The sequence below is a fragment of the Palaemon carinicauda genome, chromosome 36, assembly GCF_036898095.1.
Source record: "Palaemon carinicauda isolate YSFRI2023 chromosome 36, ASM3689809v2, whole genome shotgun sequence".
Lineage (NCBI taxonomy): Eukaryota > Metazoa > Arthropoda > Malacostraca > Decapoda > Palaemonidae > Palaemon > Palaemon carinicauda.
The window spans coordinates 16130904-16153659 of record NC_090760.1 but is presented as its reverse complement, the minus strand read 5'-3'; the positions used below and the strand labels follow the sequence as shown (position 1 = coordinate 16153659).

The 22756-nt window shown below is 42.0% G+C and overlaps 1 protein-coding gene across 2 annotated transcripts in view; it reads left to right on the top strand.

The window, feature by feature from the left end:
- LOC137628774 (uncharacterized) overlaps positions 1–22756 on the top strand; it is an 89196-nt gene that overhangs the window by 27157 nt on the left and 39283 nt on the right. For both annotated transcript variants that reach the window (XM_068359979.1, XM_068359980.1), the window contains 6 exons: positions 879–1061; positions 2404–2586; positions 2723–2830; positions 11456–11593; positions 12568–12628; positions 22548–22716. In XM_068359979.1, coding sequence (XP_068216080.1) covers positions 879–1061; positions 2404–2586; positions 2723–2830; positions 11456–11593; positions 12568–12628; positions 22548–22716 — 842 coding nt within the window. The remainder of the gene's footprint in view (positions 1–878; positions 1062–2403; positions 2587–2722; positions 2831–11455; positions 11594–12567; positions 12629–22547; positions 22717–22756) is intronic.

The window sequence follows — 22756 nt, the reverse complement described above, 5'->3', positions numbered from 1 at the left end:
CGTTTTCGTCTTTGGCCGCAAAGAGTTCCAGTTCAAAGCCATGTGCTTCAAACTGTCTATCGCTCGCCAAGCGTTCACTCATGGGTTCACTCTGGTCTTGGCTTGTACCCACTCAAACAGGACACATCTGTTGAGGTATCTCGACAACTGGGGTGTCCTGACCCCTTCCGAGATGTAGTTGCTGTATGATTGCAATTGGTTACTCTACTTTTGTCAGGATCTGGGGATTGTGGTAAATTGGGAAAAGTAGAGATTTTATTATAACATTTACCACGGACAATGGTGCTCCGTATTTTCACTGCCATGTTGAGATTAAAGGCAATGTGGAGAGAGGATTTTTATCAGGAATTTTGAAGTAATTTATATTTTTTATAGATAATTTGATATATTACTGGAACCGCAGGTGCACTGTATGAATGAATTTTGTAAGTGTAAACACAGATTTTGTTTCTTTCTCTCATCTCTGTAGGTTGTAAGGGCATCCTTTCTTAATCGGTTACTTTGCAAGGTTTCTAAAAGGTGATAGTAAGATTTTGATCCAAAGAAAATGAAAGACAGGGTTTGCTTAAGGTTTCTATCACCATTTTTATGTTCTTGCTGTAACTGAATTATTTTTAAAAGATAATTTTACTAGACCACTCTGGGACCTAAAGCTGTAATGCTATGCACAAAAAGATAGTGCAAGCAAAATTTTGAGCAGTGGTTAAAATTTTAAAATAGTTTATTATAAACTAAAATTTCCTATAGTTCTCTTGTCTGCAGCTATTGTGTATGGAATAACTGCTTCGTAGTCAGCAATTGTGATATTATATGTTTAAAAATTGTAGATTTATTTGAAAAACAAATTTAATGCCAAAAAAATAACTTCTTTCTTACAGAGCGAGGATGAATGGACTAGTGTCAAGAAAAGATTTACGCTGGAAGGCTTGGACTGGGAAACGCAAGATCCTCATTCAAGAACCCTGCAGTTATGGCGTCTTTTAGTGGATGCTGAAGCCAACCTAAAGGCAGCTCGGCATATGAACGACAAACTCCGGAGGCAGTTTGATGAAGAGAAAGTGGTAATTATTGTTGTTCCAATGTCATAAAATTTTTATGAGGAATGTATATGGAAAGAAGGCTATGCATGAAAGTTGTGATATGTAAATGGAAGACAGCCTGTGAATAGTGGTTTTCACGCGCCTTTGCTTTATACACGACACCCACAAGGTGCTCGCGCGAGGGTAGTAACCTCTGCATTCCATGCTTTTATCTTTCTCTGGTATAATTGGAAGGTTTTATCAGAAAAGTGTATATTAGAAGGACCCTTTTCACCGGCCGCCACAGGTCGACCCAGAAATACAGGTATACTCAATATTGATATAGTAATATATTCATTATTCAGGTTATCAAACACCAAATGAAGTTGGGTAATGTTGAGTCTGGTTGATATGTAGTTGGGTTACAGCCAGGAAAAGCCTTATTCTGTTAGCACATAGCCTCCTTAAATATCCATAAGGCAGGTCATGAGGCTAACAATATTACCCCATGGACACTAGCTGAACACCATAGAGGAAATCCTTTATAAGGGGAACAGCGGATAGGATTGCTTGTGCACCATGCAGGATAAGATGCAAAGAAGGCAATAACTTCCACCTGTGGGAGTATAAAATAATAAAGAATTTGTCTTATAATGAAGGCTGATAATTTTATTTCCATTTGAAATTCCTTTCCTGGAAGCAGCCAGGTTACCTCTGTCTCATCATGGCTTGAAAGTTGTCATACTATATGACTTCTTATGCCCAATATTTTTCCAACATTTTTTGACTGTTGTCATTCAAAAATTTCTTTGAAGGAACTGAGTTTTATACTGGGAATTTAAAAGACCAGAAGTGTGTTTCGTCTATATTAGTAATGTTTAAAGAGCCTGGGCAGGTTATCTTTAATTTTATTATTGAAGAGAGAGAGAGAGAGAGAGAGAGAGAGAGAGAGAGAGAGAGAGAGAGAGAGAGAGAGAGAGCCTGGGCAGTTTATCTTTAGTTTTTATTATTGAAGAGAGAGAGAGAGAGAGAGAGAGAGAGAGCCTTGGCAGTTTATCTTTTAGTTTGTATAATTGAAGAGAGAGAGTGAGAGAGAGAGAGTTAAAAGAGCCTGGGCAGTTTATCTTTAGTTTGTATTATTGAAGAGAGAGAGAGAGAGAGAGAGAGAGAGAGAGAGAGAGAGAGAGAGAGAGAGAGAGACTTGGCACTTTATCTTTAGTCTGTATTATTGAAGAGAAAGATAGAGAGTGTTTCATGTACTTTGTGAAAATTTTATATACAGAAATGAAGAAAAAGCAAGAGAAAAAATCAGCATTAATGGGATGTAAAATACAGTAGATCCATTTATACTAAAGTGGTTAATTCCAACTTATATTGGCTGCAGGAATTAGAGGAATACACGGAACACCTTCGTGTGAAATGCGAAGAACGAGTAAAGGAGTTGGATAATGAAGTGCGGACATTGAAGGAAGATCTTGAAGCATTGCTTGCAGGCACCCAAGCTGTAACATCCATGCTCCTTCAGGAAGGACTAGAGGATGTTGCTCACAGTTCGTTAGGGGAGCAGGTATTAAAATTATAGAAAAATGTTGTTTTGTAGTCATGAAAGATATGTAAAACGTATAATTGACTTGTATATTAAGGGGCAAAAGCTTTGATGATAAAAAATTGCAAGATTTTAGTAAAAAGAACTTTTGTTTCAGATTGCGTATCTCCTTGTTGAAAGGTCAACACTTACAGAGGAACTAACTGTGGCAAGGACTAAACCGGCCTCTGATCGTGAGAAAGAATTGACAGGCCAACTTATAAAGGTACCACATTTACCCTTAGTGTTGAACACTCTAAACTTACTTCTAACATCATTTCAGCAATTTTATTACATAAATTTTATAACCTACATATTGTGATAAGCACTGAGCCTTGAAATAAAAGGGATCGTTAATCATATATTGTAGATGTCACTTTATTTTCTTATATGCCTATATTAACTACAGTATTCAAAATAATATTGATTGTACATACAGCACAACAGGTGTTAATAAACGGGAAATTGTAATTCTAACTTAGATACAATGAATAAATGTTTAAATAATTTTGATATGAATTACGATGGTGTACTGGACGTTTAAAGTCCAAGTATATAAAAAATGCATGAATCATTAAGAGCCTAGCTTTTTACAAATACAAACTAAGTTCTGTAGGAAAGCATGTTTAACAAGAAATTACAGTTAAGCTGAAATAAAGACTGGAAGCCAAGTTCATTACAAAGCACAAGTGTAGTAAAAACCACTGTTAGGTAATTCACAGAGAACAATGACTTACAATCTAGCTCCTGAACACAACTACTGGGCCTTATCTGCTTATTTTCAATATTAAACTTAGCCGGTGATTATATAAGCTGCAACTCTGTTGCTCGACAGAAAACTCTACGTTAAAAATCCGCCAGCGATCGCAATGCAGGTAGGGGGTGTACTTCAACAGCGCCATCTGTCGTGCAGGTACTCAGTACTCAATGTAAACACAGAACTCAATTTTCTCTCTGTCGGGCTACCGGCAAGACCTACTAATTCGCTGTTACTAACTGGATTTGTTTTCACAACTATTTGGTGAAGTACACTATTCTAGTTTTGAGCTTTCGCTATGCAGGTGTTTTATCTTCATCTCAAAACTTGAACTCGTTTTGGATAGATTTAATTATGGTGACAAAGAGAGTATGGACTCTCTTTCACTTTTAAATGGCCGACCCTTCCCTTAGACGGAAGTGTGTTTAGGTTTTTAATATTTTTGCTTAACACGTTATAGATCTATATATTTTATATCTCTCCGCCTTTATTAGGCCTCTTCGATTAACTTTCCATTTATTATAAACATATAAAAATAAATTTTTATGTTTTGTTTATATGCGACCTTTCCTGATAGTAGGCGGTCCTAACTTGGAACCGAAGTTAATCAACGTTGAGCCCGTTATATCGTATTTAGCCTTTAAAGAATTTAAAACTTTTTAAATGTAATGTTTTATGAAAGAATTTCTTTGATAGTCTTCGTACTGTTTTCAAAGATGAACTAACGTTTAGACTACGCAGTTGTTGACGTTCAGGACGTTCAACATGCGCTCTATCGTTACGATAGAGAGAGAGTGTATCACGGTTTCACTTTGCAGTAAGAGTAAATCGATTCTGACGTTTTGTTCATTCTTTCTTAGCTTAAATGTTTTAAATTCTAAATTAAAGGAACTTTTTATTTGGAAAACCTTTCAGTTTTTTCCTTTAGTCAAATAACATGTTTTTTTTGACGATATATAATTGGGCTCTTCTCTTCTCTTAGGTGCGAAATCAAGAGAGAAAGAGAGAGAGAGATAGAGACGGAGGGAGAGAGAGGAGAGAAAACGTTCCGTTCAAGCGGGTAACGTTGTTCTCGTGTTACTCTCGTCCCTAGTCTCTGTACGGGGAGAAAGGTAAAACGTTTCTAGGGTTTTATTCTTGTCCCCAGGCTATGTGCGGTGAGAGATTGAAAACGTAGTTTATATGAACTAGCGTTTAGTCTCTTTCCCAGCCACTGAATTTTTTATCTTAATATATGTTTTCTGTTTTTTTGCTAGTATTAATGAGCTGCATTTTACGACTGATTTCGCAATTACTACCTTTTAATGAAGGGTAGAATTGCGTGTTTCAGGTAGAAATCAGTAAAAGTTTCGATTTCAGTGAAATAAGTGCAAAACAGAAAATCGATAAAGTGATATGCGCAAAGTGTTACAGTGTTGCGTCCGAGGGTTCGTCTGTTCGTGCCTGTCGTTCACCTAGTCCGGGACCTCTTGCAAGCTCCCAAGCCCAGGGGAGAAGTAATGTCGAACGACTTATGGGTTCGAGAGGCCTTGATCAACGAACAGACGTTTTCCCTCTGTGGTTTCGGGCGTATCTACCCAAGATCGCCCCACCCACTCTAAGACGAGAGAGCCCATTTATTCCTCGTCTGCGGAAGAGGTTTCTCGTAAGAAACCATGGACCAAGGTCTCGCGGCTTATTAAGCGCAAGTCGGTCCTTTCCGCTCAAGTCCAACGGCCCAGTTGTAGCCACTGGGTCAGTTCGGACTCGCTGCAGTCTTCCGACAACTGCTCACCTCCTAAGAGAGGCAAAGCGGTACCGCATCAGGCAGTCACACCGTCTGTTGCCGCACCTGCTCCTGTAGACCCTAAGTGGTCTTTGCTGCAGACCATGCAGTCTCAGTTAACGTCATTGATGCAGGACTTTCATGCGGAGAAGGTTGACACTACACCAACCTCTAGCCTACAACCAACCACGGTTGTGCGTCCTGTGGACGCTGAGGCGACCTTCTGCCGCACTCCAAGAGAGTCCCGCCACCCATGCGTTCCAGTGTACCCTGCCAGCCGCATGTTGACGTTCAGCGACGCACGGAACCTTCCGTTGACGTTCGCGAGGTACAACAACAGTCTAAGTTGTTTTGTTTTGACGCGGTGCGTCAACCTCCGCATTCTAGAGTTGTTTTGACTGCTCAGTCTAGACAGTCAAAGCAGTCTCGAGTGGACACTGTACGTCCTCACACACCTGTTGTGGTTGACAGTTCAGTTGTTGACAGTTCACAGACTGTCAAGCAGTTACAGGACGTTGCCTTCTGGTCTGCTACTTATGCACCAGTGAGAGACTCACTGAGGTAACCTAGCTTTTATCGGACAAGGTTCCTGTAGATGAGGAAGTTGCTGCTCTCCCTCCTACTGATATTCCCTTGAGGACTCTGTCAGATGGAGAGGAGCCTTAAGCTGCTTAGCCTCCTATGGACTTTAATTAAATCATGATGATTTCTTTAAGGATCTTCGTCCGGATCTTGTAACTGCTGCTCCTCGTTCGCCTTAACGTCAGAACTTACACTAGGCCTAGCTACTTCGAAGCCGTTGTTTTTAAGCTAGTGCTCTCTCGCTCTCCTAGAGAGCGTTACGTTGGCTAGGCGACTGGTTTTTGCACCAGGAGGAGTTTTAGGGATACAGCCTTTGATTTCCCTTCTTTTAAACTGGCTTATAGAGCGAGAGTCTGATATGACACGAGAGAAGTTCTCGGTTTGGGAGTTCATGCCTCTGCCCAGATAGACTTCTCAATTCTGGTAGACTCGCCCTGGCGCCTAGCCAGGAGATGCTCCAAGTTGTTTACAGGTCAAGAAGTTTTGCTGTACTATTATGTCACACATAACAAGGCTTTCAGGGATGGTAAACGGTTCCGCCTCAGTCGCTAACCCCGTCTGTTGCCACACCTGCTCCCGTAGACCCTAAATGGGCTTTGCTGCAAGACATGCAGTCCAAGCTTGCGGCCTTGATAGAGGACTTAAATGCGGAGAAGAACCTTCTGGCCAACAACCTTCCAACCGGTCGGTTGTGCGTCCTGTTGACGCTGAGGTAACCTACTCGCGTCTGCCAGTTGAGGTGGTTCCTCCTTCTGGCCAACAACCTTCCAACCGGTCGGTTGTGCGCCCTGTTGACGCTGAGGTAACCTACTCGCGTCTGCCAGTTGAGGTGGTTCCTCCACCGATGCGACCCAGTGTGGGTTGCCAGCCGCACGTTGACGTTAAGCGACGCTCGGAGGTGGTTGTTGACGTTCAGGACGTTCAACAACCAGCAGAGGTGACTTGTTGTGACGCAGTGCGTCAACCTCAGCAACCCGGTAGGGTGTTGACTGCACAACCCAGACGGTCTAGACAGTTTCGGGTTGACGCTGTACTTCCTCGCGCACCCATGGTTGTTGACAGTTCACAGACTGTGCAGCAGTTCCATGATATTGCGTCCGGCTCCGCCACGCTGCCACCAGTGCGACCGGATTCAGCGAGTCAGACGTTGCCCACTCCGTTGCCGTTTCCTCATCAGTTTCGGATGAGGAACCCTCTGATGAGGACGTTGCTGAACAAGACGATCAGCCCCCAGTCCTGCTATCCATCCAGAAGATGCTGAAGAAGGAACGCTGCTCAGTCAGGCTGTGGATGAGTCTGGTAGGGACACTGTCATCCGTGGATCAATTTGTGTCACTAGGAAGACTACACCTCCGTCCTCTTCTATACCATCTAGCTTTTCACTGGAAAAAGGACAAGACGCTAGAAGCGGTCTCGATCCCGGTTTCCGGAAAGATAAAGTCTTGTCTGACTTGGTGAAAGGACTATATCAACCTAAGAGAGGGTCTTCCCCTGACTGTTCAGACTCCCAACCACGTTCTCTTCTCGGACGCATCGGACGTAGGCTGGGGTGCGACATTAGACGGTCGGGAATGCTCGGGATTATGGAACTCGATTCAAAGGACAATGCATTTCAACTGCAAGGAGCTACTGGCAGTACGTCTGGCCTGGAAAAGCTTCAGGTCTCTCCTTCAAGGCAAAGTGGTGGAGGTGAACTCGGACAACACCACGGCTTTGGCGTACATCTCCGAGCAAGGAGGGACCTACTCTCTGACGTTGTACGAGATCGCAAGGGACCTCCTCACCTGGTCAAAAGGTCTAGACATATCACTAGTAACGAGGTTCATCCAAGGCAACTTGAATGTCATGGCAGATTGTCTCAGTCGGAAGGGACAAATAATTCCAACAGAATGGACCCTCCACAAGGATGTATGCAAGAGACTTTGGGCCACCTGGGGCCAGCCAACCATAGATCTCTTCGCAACCTCGATGACCAAGAGGCTCCCAATATTTTGCTCACCAATCCCGGACCCAGCAGCAGTTCATATAGAGGCCTTTCTCCTAGATTGGTCACATCTAGATCTATATGCATTCCCTCCGTTCAAGATTGTCAACAAGGTACTGCAGAAGTTCGCCTCTCACGAAGGGACAAGGTTGACGCTAGTTGCTTCCCTCTGGCCCGCGAAAGAATGGTTCACCGAGGTACTTCGATGGCTAGTAGACGTTCCCAGAACACTTCCCCTAAGGGTGGACCTTCTACGTCAGCCACGCGTAAAGAAGGTACACCAAGGCCTCCACGCTCTTCGTCTGACTGCCTTCAGACTATCGAAAGACTCTCGAGAGCTAGAGGTTTTTCGGAGGAGGCAGCCAGAGCGATTGCTAGAGCAAGGAGAACATCCACCCTTAGAGTCTACCAATCGAAGTGGGAAATCTTCCGAAACTGGTGCAAGTCAGTATCCGTATCCTCGACCAGTACCTCTGTAACTCAAATAGCTGACTTCCTCTTATATCTGAGGAAAGAACGATCTCTTTCAGCTCCCTCTATCAAGGGTTACAGAAGCATGTTGGCATCAGTCTTCCGTCACAGAGGCTTAGATCTTTCCAACAATAAAGATCTACAGGACCTCCTTAAGTCTTTTGAGACCACGAAGGAGCGTCGTTTGGTTACACCTGGTTGGAATTTAGACGTGGTACTAAGATTCCTTATGTCAGACAGGTTCGAACCGCTACAATCAGCCTCCCTGAAAGATCTCGCCTTAAAGACTCTTTTCCTGGTATGCTTAGCCACAGCTAAAAGAGTCAGTGAGATTCATGCCTTCAGCAAGAACATCGGATTCTCATCCGAAACGGCTACATGTTCTACAACTTGGTTTTCTAGCCAAAAACGAGCTGCCTTCTCGGCCTTGGCCAATATCGTTCGATATTCCAAACTTATCGTATGGTTGGAAATGAACTAGAAAGAGTCTTATGCCCTGTAAGAGCTCTTAAGTTCTATTTAAAACAAACTAAACCTTTACGAGGCCCGTCTGAAGCTTTATGGTGTTCAGTTAAGAAACCATCTTTGCCTAGTCAAAGAATGCTTTATCCTATTTTATCAGACTGTTAATACGAGAAGCTCATTCCCATCTGAATGAGGAAGACCAAGCTTTGCTGAAGGTAAGGACACACGAAGTTAGAGCTGTTGCAACTTCCGTGGCCTTTAAACAAAATAGATCTCTGCAAAGTATAATCGACGCAACCTATTGAAAAAGCAAGTCAGTGTTCGCGTCTTTTTATCTTAAGAATGTCCAGTCTCTTTACGAGAACTGCTACTCTCTGGGACCATTCGTAGCAACGAGTGTAGTAGTGGGTGAGGGCTCAACCACTACAATTCCCTAATTCCATAACCTTTTTAATCTTTCTCTTGAAATGTTTTATTTTTGTTTTTGGGTTGTCCGGAAGGCTAAGAAGCCTTTCGCATCCTACTTGATTTGGCGGGTGGTCAAAGTCATTTCTTGAGAAGCGCCTAGATTAGAGGTTTTGATGAGGTCCTGTTGTATGGGTTGCAACCCTTGATACTTCAGATCCTAGGGGTCGCTCAGCATCCTAAAAGGATCGCGAGGCTCCGTAAGGAAGACGTACTTAAAAAGGCAGAGTAATTGTTCAAGTCGACTTCCTTACCAGGTACTTATTTATTTTATGTTTGTTATTTTGAATAACTGCTAAAATGAAATAAAAAATCCTTAGCTCATAATAATGTAAACAATTATTGCTGGTCTCTACCCACCCCCCTGGGTGTGAATCAGCTTATATAATCACCGGCTAAGTTTAATATTGAAAAATGTTATTTTTAAAATAAAATAAATTTTTTAATATACTTACCCGGTGATTATATATTAAAGGACCCTCCCTTCCTCCCCAATAGAGACCCAGTGGACCGAGGAGAAAATTGAGTTCTGTGTTTACATTGAGTACTGAGTACCTGCACGACAGATGGCGCTGTTGAAGTACACCCCCTACCTGCATTGCGATCGCTGGCGGATTTTTAACGTAGAGTTTTCTGTCGAGCAACAGAGTTGCAGCTTATATAATCACCGGGTAAGTATATTCAAAAATTTATTTTATTATAAAAATAACATTTTATGCAATTTCATAAAGGATGCTGGTGTAAGCAGTGGATCTGAAATTCCTTTAAATCCTGAACAGTTACTGGAGGTCATATGTATAGTAATACCACGGTATTTAACCATAATTCGTTCCAAAAAGATGGTTGAATACTGATTCGTTCGAATAATGAATCATTATTTCCTATTACAAATAATGTAGAAGTGAATAATGCATTCTAAGCCCCAGTTTATTTGCTATTATCATGACATATTAATATGAAAAAGTGATGTAGTTATGTAATTTTTACACAAATAGTAAATACAATAACACAAAAGATCAATAAAAATGAAAACTTTAGAAGTCATTTTAACATAAGCAAACTTACCTTTTTGGTTACAATATGACAGCGTAAATGGATGGTGGTTTGGGGATGAAGAGAGGAGTTATTGCCGACATGGGAATTCCCCTTCCATACAAGGGCCTGGTAATTGAGGTTTGTGTTTTTTTCCTTTTCTGTTGCTTTGGGGCAAGTTTTTCTTCAATTAAGAACTTATTCAATGTTTGTTGCTTTTGCCTTTTTTGCAGAATCTTATGGTAATGAGGCATAACATTATCATTGAAAAGATTTACAGTCCTATTGATTATTCCAGTACAGTATTAGGATGAGTTTTTTCAACAAAAGCTTGAACTTTCATCACTTAGCGTAGATTTCTAGTGCCTTTTCACCAATAAATGCCTCGCTGATGCTAAAAATAAGTAACAACTTTTCCACTTCCTCAAGTATCTGAGGCCTTTGCTTCGTCAAAGTAGTCGCTTCTTTAGCAACATTGGTTCCCTTTATTATTTCTTTATTCTTCAAAATTGTTGATAATGTCGACTTAGCTGTAGAGTATTTGAGACCAACATCTGAAACGCATTACATTTTCGTGCTTGGAAATATTAAAGTACATTATTTCTGCAATTCCTAGAATGAAGCTGTATTGACTGCTGCCATGCAAGTCTCAATCTCTTAATTTAATCTAGATTCTTCTATTGTTATACCCTCGCCTTTCAGAATCCTGTTAAGAAGATGATAGAGTGAGCAACCTTGTTGTGCCTTTATTCACATGTTGTCATTTAATATTAGGCCTCTAGTGCCAGGCACACAGTTTCTATACACCAAAATTTTTAATAATCCTTTAATAGCATTTTCTCAGCCAATCTCCACTTGCATCATCATGTGTATTTACTATCCGATGAACAGCTTTGTCTCATATAGATTTTAATATGCTAGTCTTCTCCGTCGCTTGTGTACAGGACCAGGGAAACTGACAGTCCAGGGAAGAAAAAGAACTGACTAGTTTGGTTTTAGTGGGACTTCCTCCCACCAATAAATAAGTCTCCCTGTTTCAAAGGACAAAAGGTTTGTATACACGTTGAAACATATAAAAAAATCATAAAAGTATTGGATTTTCCGAGCTATATAAACCTTAGTCCTTCAAAATTGAATTACCATGCTCACCACCTGTCGTTAATTACCTTGTTAACGGTTTCATTGGGCGTTTCGGCTATGCTGAAAAAATTCCCCCAATTTAAAGAACTATGGTTTATGTAGCTAGAAAAAATACTAATTACTTTTGAAACATTTCAATTTTGTTACTGTTAGTATTGATTTTCCCTCGTATTCTCAATCCTTTCAACAGGTGAGCACAGACTTTGAATTACTAAAGAGAACTCACCAAGAATCTGAGAACCAATTAAGTGAAATGAAGGATCGGGTTTCGCTCTTGGAAAAGGCTTCACGCCAGTTAGAGATGGATAATGAAACTTTAGCATACAAGGTACGTGTGAAGTTACACAAAGTATCATTGCAAGATTTTAACAAGGAGGCAGAATTTGGTATTAACCCTTTTACCCCCAAAGGACGTACTGGTACGTTTCACAAAACTCATCCCTTTACCCCCATGGATGTACCGGTACGTCCTTGCAAAAAAATGCTTTTTTTTTTTTTGCATATTTTTGATAATTTTTTGAGAAACTTCAGGCATTTTCCAAGAGAATGAGACCAACCTGACCTCTCTATGACAAAAATTAAGGCTGTTAGAGCAATTTAAAAAAATTATACTGCAAAATGTGCTTGAAAAAAAATAACCCCATGGGGGTTAAGGGTTGGAAATTTCCAAATAGCCTGAGGGTAAAAGGGTTAAGGTCTGCCGCAGATAATGTTTTATTAACTTTCCTGGTTTGTAAATATTGAATATTTTTTTTTTTTCATTTAACAAAAAGTACATTATTTTGCATATTACATAATATGTCTTTAAACCATGAAGTATTATATTTATTTTGGCCTCAGTTGATAACTATCCTCTCATTTAGAAGGGTTCACACTTTTTGCTTGTATAACATTATTCTTTTATATTTCCATCTAACTATATGAAGCTAGTTAGACAGTGCAGTAGTTGGTTCCTTTTGGCTTTGATAGATTTTATTTAAGAGTAACATTAGTTTATCCAAATGAACGTACTTTTATCAGTACATAATTAAGCGGCATCTAATTTGTAACTTCCCTTTAGATAAAAAAGTCAGGTAAATTGACTCCATTTGTGCATGCATCATTTGTATGACTAGAAAGTTCAGACTTTTTACGGAGGGACTTTCTATATCTTTAGATTCAAAACGTAATTGTCTAGTCATGTACAGGTTTGCAGGGGTTTTATCTGCATTTTGTATTGTTCATTATGGTAAACTATTTAGGTTTAGAAGTGAACGCAAACAACTTTCCCACCTGTGAATCTTACTAACATTGCATTTTTAGCTTTCTGAGGCTCTAGCTGAAATAGAAGATAATGAAGGACAGCTACGACGGTATATAAGGAGTGAGTGGACTCTGGAAAGTCTTGCATTTGTTATTATTTGCTTTAGAACTCACTCAGTGTAAGGTTCCTTTTATTTTGCAGCACCATTTTTTTTCTGTTAATGCACATTTTGTGTATGTTCCATTTGTTTCTTTTATTGACTGATGATTGAATACAATGCATGAAAGAATGATTTTTCATTTGATACAGAATTATAATTGCATATTTGAATTATATTGGAGTTTGACAAATTATATCATAGGCATATTCTTATTTTTATAATGAGGGACATTAAAACAAGTCTTCGTCTCTGATGTTTGTGCATTAGGGTTTCGGTTTTTATTTGATTGGGCTTGATGAACTTTCTGCCTAAATTCCCTTTTAGCCAAGGTCTCCTTCTAGGACCTCTGATAATCATAGTTCTTGTGTAGAATAATTTTAACAATAAAATTTGGCAGGAACTTCTTTTCCATCAAATTTTCTTATGCTGGGTTAAAATTCTTGACATTTTCAAGTATCCCTTATACAACTGTGATTATTATGCTAAGCTTCTTAATCCAACCCTATCCTGTTATAAGAAGAATTGTTTAGTTAGGGTAAAAAATAGCACATTATTATTTCTTACGTATTTCTCCTTTTCGGTATTATTTCATAGCTTTTTTTTATTTGATCTATCTATATCTACAGACCAAAGGTATTTTCCCCAGTTTTGCGGGGTAGCCAACATAAAGAACAAAAGGGGACTTTTTTTCTCTTCGCTCCTTTCTGCCTGACGAGGTATTCAGCCGAGTTTGGTTGGTACTGCTAGGGTACCACAGTCCACCCTTCCCCATTATCCTTCACAAATGAAGCTTCCTATGCTGAACCCCCTACTGCTGCTACCTCAGCAGTCACCAAGACAACTGGAGAAAGCAGCAGGACCTATAGGAACTGCGTCACAATCGCTCGCTACGCTCTTTTGCCTCTCACATCTATCCTCCTATCACCTAGAGCTTTCTTCACTCCATCCATCCACCCAAACCTTGGCCTTCCTTTAGTACTTCCCCCATCAACTTTTGCATTCATCACCTTCTTCAGCAGACAGCCAATTTCCATTCTCTCTACATAGCCAAACCACTTCAACACATTCATATCCCCTCTTGCTGCTAATTAATTTCTTATAATCTGGCCCTCACTACTTTGTTGCTAACCCTATCTAATCAAGATACAACAGCCATACATTTGATATGTTCCCTTTATTATTCTTTTTTTTTGGATATTTTTATTTTATTCAAATTAACCTGGAGGTAGTCAGAAGACTTTACAGCCCAAATATTTCATTTGCATGAAAAACAATAGTTAATTTTCAGTGAGAGCTCTTATTTTTATATACAGTTGGACACAGGAGATCCGGGTACACGTCTCTCCAAAGAATTGCACCCTGCCACACCTTTACTTGTTGCGAGTAACCAAACAGATAGTTTAGGGAGAGATGGCAGAGGTGGTGGGCGGGGCTAACCACAGGAACTCGCTGAGCAGTAAGGGTGTGTTTGGGTGCACTTCTTCAGAGTGAGTTGTACCAGGAATTCCTTTGTTCAACTGTACATCATCTTTGAGCTGTAAATGGTGTCTCATGCAACTCCCAATCAGATCGTGGAATGCATTGTATATCGTTGAGTAGGAGGACAAGTAGTACTCCCAGGTGCTAGTCGGCAAGGTTGTTCATATGTCCCACTTGAATATTGATTAATTGAGACTATAAATCTTCAAGGCTTTACATCATTATTATAGATGTAATTTTGCAGAGACCTTTGAATCCCTTTTTTACTACTCTTAGGGCTATCCTGAGGAATTTCTTTCTATGTGGAATGTATAACCTTAAGCAATGGAAATTTAAAGTTAATTTAAAGTTGAATGGCTGGGTAGGAAGTTACCTGCATATTGCTGTCTAAAATTCTAGTAGTACATTGTAGGAGGTAACCCCATAATACCAAGAACTAAATTGTTACCTGATAATTATCAAATTGAATGTATCAGTACATCGTCGTAGGTAACCCCACAATACCAAGATCTAATTAGTTATCTGATAATTATCAACTCGAACATAGCTTAATGAAGTTCTGATATAGTTGCTGTGTCCTTTTAGGGAATTAAGACCTTTCATTGACCACGGGAGGTTGATATTTATCCGGGCAAAATTATTTCATCCTGTTCAGAAGTCTAATCTTTTCTTAAAAATGTTCAGCTATGTTAAGTTAGTAGTTCTACAGGCAATAATGTTATGATAGCATCTTCACACTTTCCAGTAGCTCTATCCTCCCCTCTATAAATTCCATTTTTGGATAAGCATCTGCTCTGTATTTTATATGATGCAAGATTCTTTCACCAGCAATTGACAGTAGATGGACGGCGAAGCCGATGCACATGAAAATCAACAACTAAGTTTTTTCTGGTATACCGATTCAGATTTTTATTGACAAGTTTACTTTTCAAGAATATGCTTTACCTTGTACTTTTGCCATTTAGTAAGTGTTGATTTTATGCAAAATAGATTCTGCTTTTAGAATCTGAAGCTTCTCTATTAATGCCTTAATTTACTTGAAGAGTGGATTAATTAGCTTTTTTCCATTTTCTTTTATTATGATTTATGTTTACAGTTATTTAAACTACTGTTGACAATGATGTTTTGTAATGGTCAAGGGAGAAGTGAGCTGTGTGTTTTTTTCTTCTTATTTTATACATTGTAGAAACAAGTAGACTGTTGTGTGTCTTTTATGATGCTGTGTTGAAGTATTTAGTTTTTTTCAATATTAATCTTACCCGATAATCATGTAGCTGTCAACTCTGTTGCCGACAGAAATCTACGGTCGGGATACGCCAGCGATCGCTATACAGGTGGGGGTGAACACCACAGCGCCATCTGTGGTCAGGTACTCCAGTACTTCTTGTCAACACCACCTCAATTTTTCCTCTGTCGTGCCTCCGGCTAGACCTACATGGATACGCTGTTGATTCTGGAGTTATTGCTCACGATTTGGTGATGTATTTGCTCTAGAGTTTAGCCTTCGCTATTCAGGAAGCTTTATCATTAGCTTAGCAAGTTTTTGGAATTAATTTGATTAAATTTTTTATTTAATTTTGGTGACGAAGAGAGTATGAACTCTCTTTCACTTTTAATGGCCGACCTTTCCCTTAGACGGAAGTGTTGGTGTCGAAGAGAGTATAGACTCTCTTTCTTAATTTTGCTTAACAAAAGTTATAGTTTTATTTTATATCTCTCCGCCTTTTATAGGCCTCTTCGATTAACTTCCTTTTATTATAAACTTATTAAAATTAATTTTTATATTTGTTTATATTCGACCTTTCCTAATAGTAGGCGGTCTTTTCTTGGAACCGAAGTTAATTAACATTGAGCCCGTCATTTCGTTTTTACCTGTTAACATATTATGCTATTTTAATGTTTTTGAAAGAATTTCTTTGATAGTCTCGTACTGTTTTCAAAGTTGAACTAACGTTTTGTTTTGTCTCTGCAGTTGTTGACGTTCAGAACGTTCAACTTGCGCTCTATCGTTACGATAGAGAGAGAGTATTCACGGTGTCACGTTGCAGTAAGAGTAGAACGATTCTAGCGTTTTGTTCATTCTTTCTTAGCTTAAATGGTTTTAATTCTAATAAAGGAACTTTTTATTTGGGAAATCTTTCAGTTTTTTTCCTTTAACAATATGTTTTAACGATATATATAATTGGGCTCATCTCTCAGGTTCTAAGTCAAGAGAGAGAGAGAGAGAGATAGAGACGGAGGGAGAGAGAGGAGGATAAACGTTTCGTTCAAGCGGGTAACGTTGTTATCGTTTTTGCTCTTCTCCCTAGTCTCTTTAGGGGAAGAAGGTAAACGTTTCTAGAGTTTTATTCTTGTTCTCAGGCTTTATGCGGTGAGAGATTTTAAACGTAGTTTATTTGATCTAGTGTTTAGTCTCTTTTCCAGCCACTGAATTATTTATCTTTCATTATGTTTTTCTGTTACATTGTAATACTGTTTTCGCAATTACTAACTTTTAATGAAGGATAGAATTGCGTGTTTCAGGTACAAACCACTTAAAGTTTCGAGTTCAGTGAAATAAGTGCAAACAGAAAATCAAAAGTGATAAAGTGATAAGCGCAAAGTGTTACAGTGTTGCGTTCGAGGGTTCGTCTGTTCGTGCCAGTTGTTCGCCTAGTCTGGGACCTCTTACAAGCTCCCAAGCAGGGGAGAAGTAACGTCGAAGGACTTATGGGTTCATCAGGCCTTGATCGACGAACAGACGTTTCCCTCCGTGGTTTCGGGTGTAACCAACTCACGTAGCCGACGTGATCACCCCACCCACACAAAGACGAGAGAGCCCTTTTATTCCTCGTCTGCGGAAGAGGTTTCTCGCAGAAACCATGGACCAAATCTTGCAGCTTTTAAGTGCAAGTCGGTCCCTTCCGCGCAAGTCCAACTCCTAGGTGTAGCCATTAGCACTGGGTCAGTTCGGACTTGCTGCAGTACGACAACTGCACACCTCCCAGAGAGGCAAGGTGGTATCGCAACAGGCAGTAACTCCGTCTGTTGCCGCACCAGCTGTTTTAGACCCTCAGTCTCAACGGACAGTAGCTCTGTTTGTTGTTGTCTTTCTTAGACTCTAGTGGTCTATGCTGCAGACAATGCAGTCTCAGCTTGCGGTGTTGATGCAGGAGTTTCAGGCAGAGAAGGTTAGCACACCTCCTCCTGCGAGCGCTCCTCCACCTCTGCGCAGTCCACCCTGCCAGACGTATGATGTTGAGGCTCCTCCTGCCTCCATGCGTGAGCTGCCGCATTGGGAGTTGCCAGGTACCAGCGCTATGCAGCAACCTCCACTTTCCTTGAGGCAGGAGCCTCATGCTATGCGGCAACCGCCTCAACTCTTGAGGCAAGAGCCTCAACTCTTGAGGCAAGAACCTCAACTCTTGAGGCAAGAGCCTCAACTCTTGAGGCAAGAACCTCAACTCTTGAGGCAAGAACCTCAACTCTTGAGGCAAGAACCTCAACTCTTGAGGCAAGAACCTCAACTCTTGAGGCAAGAACCTCAACTCTTGAGGCAAGAGCCTCAACTCTTGAGGCAAGAGCCTCAACTCTTGAGGCAAGAACCTCAACTCTTGAGGCAAGAACCTCAACTCTTGAGGCAAGAGCCTCAACTCTTGAGGCAAGAACCTCAACTCTTGAGGCAAGAACCTCAACTCTTGAGGCAAGAGCCTCAACTCTTGAGGCAAGAGCCTCTCTCTGCGCAGCCACCTCCTCAACCCTTGAGGCAGACGCAACTCTTGAGGCAGGAACCTCATGCTATGAGGCAGCCGCCTCAACGCATGCAGCAACCGCATTCTTCACAGCATGAGCCTCTCTCTGCGCAGCTACCTCCTCAACCCTTGAGGCAGACGCAACTCTTGAGGCAGGAACCTCACAGGAGCCTCATGCTATGCGGCATCCTCCTCTAACCATGAGGCAGGAGCCTCATGCTATGCGGCATCCTCCTCAACCCATGAGGCAGGAGCCTCATGCTATGCGGCAACCTCCTCTACCCATGAGGCAGCCTCATGCTATGCGGCATCCTCCTCAACCCATGAGGCAGGAGCCTCATGCTATGCGGCATCCTCCTCAACCCATGAGGCAGGAGTCTCATGCTATGAGGAGCCTCATGCTATGCGGCATCCTCCTCAAACCATGAGGCAGGAGCCTCATGCTATGCGGCAACCGCCTCAACCCATGAGGCAGGAGCCTCATACTATGCGGCATCCTCCTCAACGCATGCGGCATGAGCCTCATCCCTTGCAGCATGAGCCTCATCCCATGCAGCATGAGCCTCATACCATGCAGCATGAGCCTCATCCCATGCAGCATGAGCCTCTTCCCATGCAGCATAAGCCGCACGCCATGCAACATGCTCTGCTTACCTTACAGCATGCTCTACATACAGCATGCTCTGCATACAGCATGCTCTGCATACCTTACCGCATGCTCCTCAGTCACACATCTTTGGTTGTTGCCAACTCACTAGACTGTCAAGCAGTTTCATAACGTTGCCTTCTAGTCTGCTGCTTTTGCACCAGTGAAACCCTCACTGAGAGAACTTAGCTTTTCTCGGATATGGTTCCTGTAGATGAGAAAGTGCTATTCTCCCTCCTTCTGATATTCCCTTGAGGACTCTGTCATTTGGAGAGGAGCCTTTAGCTGCTTAGCCTCCTATGGACTTTTATTTAAGCATAACATGCTTCCAGGGACGGTAATGGTTCCACTTCAGTCGCTAACCCCGTCTGTTACCACACCTGCTCCCATAGACCTTGAGCTTTGTTGCAAGACATGCAGTCCAAGCTTAGTCCTTGTTAGAGGATTTTTTGTTTACGGAGTCAGTGTGTCACTGGGAAGACGTTCAACAACCAGCAGAAGTGACTTGTTGTGACGCAGTGCGGCAACCTCAGCAACCCGATAAGGAGTTGTCTGTACGACCCAGACAGTCTAGACAGCTTCGGGTTGTCGCTGTACTTCCTCGCTTCCCCATGGTTGACAGTTCACAGACTGTGCAGCAGTACCATGATCTTGTGTCCGGCTCCGTCAGACGACTAGCTTTTAAGAGCTCCCACAAGTCGTCGCTGTCTGGAGATTCTCAGATGGACTATGGAGCTGACCAAGGAACTGGGCCTCCTGGTCAATTTTGAGGAGTCCCAGCTCGTCCCATCCCAGACCATTGTCTACCTGGGTATGGATCTTCAGAGTCGAGCTTTTCGGGCTTTTCCGTCGGCCCCAAGGATCTACTAAGCCCTAGATTGCATCCAGAGCATGCTGAGAAGGAACCGATGCTCAGTCAGGTAGTGGATGAGTCTAACAGGGACACTTTCATCGCTGGCCCTGTTCATCGAGTTAGGGAGACGCCACCTCCGCCCCCTTCAGTATCATCTAGCGGCTCACTGGATAAAGGACATGACGCTAGAGACGATCTCAGTTCCTGTTTCCGAAGAGAGGAGGTCTACTCTCACGTGGTGAAAGAACAGCTTTCTTCTCAAGGAAGTCTACCTTTGGCTGTTCAGAAACCCGACCGCCGTCTCTTCTCTGACGCATCAGACACGGGCTGGGGTGCGACTTTGGACGGACAGGAATGCTCGGGAACATGGAATCAGGAGCTAAGGACACTTCACATCTATTGCAAGGAGCTGTTGGCGGTTCATCTGGCCTTGATAAACTTCAAGTCCCTCCAGCTTAACAAGGTGGTGGAGGTGGACTCTGACAACACCACAGCCTTGGCTTACATCTCCAAGCAGGGAGGGACTCATTCGTGGAAGTTGTTCTAGATCGCAAGGGACCTCCTCATCTGGTTAAAAGATCGAGAGCTCACGCTGGTAACGAGGTTCATTCAGGGCGATATGAATGTCATGGCAGATCGCCTTAGCCGGAAGGGTCAGATCATCCCCACAGAGTGGACCCTTCACAAGAATGTTTGCAGCAGACTTTGGGCCCTGTGGGGTCAGCCAACCATAGATCTGTTCGCTACCTCGATAACCTAGAGGCTCCCGTTGTATTGTTCTCCGATTCCAGACCCAGCAGCAGTTCACGTGGATGCTTTTCTGCTGGATTGGTCCCATCTCGACCTGTATGCATTCCCGCCGTTCAAGATTGTCAACAGGGTACTTCAGAAGTTCGCCTCTCGCAAAGGGACACGGCTGACGTTGGTTGGCTCCGCTCTGGCCCGCAAGAGAATGGTTCATAGAGGTACTGCAATGGCTGGTCGACATTCCCAGGACTCTTCCTCTAGGAGTGGACCTTCTACGTCTACCTCACGTAAAGAAGGTACATCCAAACCTCCACGCTCTTCGTCTGACTGCCTTCAGACTTTCGAAAGGCTCTCAAGAGCTAGGGGCTTTTCGAAGGAGGCAGCCAGAGCGATTGCCAGAGCAAGGAGGACATCCACTCTCAGAGTCTATCAGTCTAAAGGGGAAGTCTTCCGAAGCTGGTACAAGGCCAATGCAGTTTCCTCATCCAGTACCACTGTAACCCAGATTGCTGACTTCCTGTTACATCTAAGGAACATAAGATCCCTTTCAGCTCCTACGATTAAGGGTTACAGAAGTATGTTGGCAGCGGTTTTCCGCCACAGAGGCTTGGATCTTTCCACCAACAAAGATCTACAGGACCTCCTTAGGTCTTTTGAGACCTCAAAGGAACGTCGGTTGTCCACTCCAGGCTGGAATCTAGACGTGGTCCTAAGGTTCCTTATGTCATCAAGATTTGAACCTCTCCAATCAGCCTCTTTTAAGGACCTCACATTAAAAACTCTTTTCCTCGTGTGCTTGACAACAGCTAAAAGAGTAAGTGAGATCCACGCCTTCAGCAGGAACATAGTTTTCACATCTGAAACGGCTACATGTTCCTTGCAGCTCGGTTTTTTGCTAAAACGAGCTTCCTTCACGTCCTTGGCCTAAGTCGTTCGAGATCCCAAGCCTGTCCAACTTGGTGGGGGACGAACTGGAGAGAGTACTTTGCCCAGTTAGAGCTCTTAGGTACTATCTAAAAAGGTCATAACCTTTACGAGGACAATCAGAAGCCTTATGGTGTGCTATCAAGAAGCCTTCTCTTCCAAGGTCTAAGAACTCAGTTTCTTACCTATTCAGGCTCCTGATTAGGGAAGCACATTCTCATCTGAAGGAAGAAGACCTTGCTTTGCTGAAGGTAAGGACACATGAAGTGAGAGCTGTGGCTACTTCAGTGGCCCTCAAACAGAACCGTTCTCTGCAGAGTGTTATGGATGCAACCTATTGGAGAAGCAAGTCAGTGTTCGCATCATTCTATCTCAAAGATGTCCAGTCTCTTTACGAGAACTGCTACACCCTGGGACCATTCGTAGCAACGAATGCAGTAGTAGGCGGGGGCTCAGCCACTACATTCCCATAATCCCATAACCTTTTTAACCTTTCTCTTGAATACTTTTTATGGGTTGTACGGTCGGCTAAGAAGCCTTCCACATCCTTGTTGATTTGGCGGGTGGTCAATTCTTTCTTGAGAAGCGCCGAGGTTAAAGGTTGTGATGAGGTCCTTTAGTATGGGTTGCAGCCCTTTATACTTCAGCACCTAAGAGTCGTTCAGCATCCTAAGAGGACCGCTACGCTCAGTAAGGAAGACGTACTTAATAAAGGCAGAGTAATGGTTCAAGTCGTCTTCCTTACCAGGTACTTATTTATTTTATGTTATTTTTGAATAACTAATAAAATAAAATACGGGATACTTAGCTTCTTTGTTAACATGTATGCTGGTCTCCACCCACCACCCTGGGTGTGAATCAGCTACATGATTATCGGGTAAGATTAATATTGAAAAATGTTATTTTCATTAGTAAAATAAATTTTTGAATATACTTACCCGATAATCATGATTTAATTGACCCACCCTTCCTCCCCATAGAGAACCAGTGGACCGAGGAAAAAATTGAGGTGGTGTTGACAAGAAGTACTGGAGTACCTGACCACAGATGGCGCTGTGGTGTTCACCCCCACCTGTATAGCGATCGCTGGCGTATCCCGACCGTAGATTTCTGTCGGCAACAGAGTTGACAGCTACATGATTATCGGGTAAGTATATTCAAAAATTTATTTTACTAATGAAAATAACATATTTTTTTCCTACCTAATTAGTATTGATGGAATACCACATTAAAAACAATCAAAATAAGAAAAACATATAGGGTAACATACGTTTTAATCAGGCGATAACGCTATAGGGTTGTTAATCATAATCTGAACCATTGCATGAATGTGTTGATACAGTACTGTACACCTTTAACAATCCTGACTTGTTTGTAAAAAAATCTAAGTCCCCTGTTCATTAATTTTTAATAGTATTACTACAGCAAACAGAATAAGAATTTTGTGTGTATGATCAGTTTGAGCTCATTGAACTATACTCATCAGTAAATATTTCCAGATACAAATTCCAGACGCGAGTCCATTAGTCAGCGTGTTCATGATGAATATGGTCCTGCGAGCTTAAGGAGTTTGCCGTTTACCGAATCCTCTTTAACAAGAGGAGATTCTCATCGAAGGAGCTTGCGCAGAAGGGAATCTCTTAGAAATAGTGGACGACATAAGAAATCGTAAGGGCATTTTGTTTGTACAATAGATTTGTTCCTATAC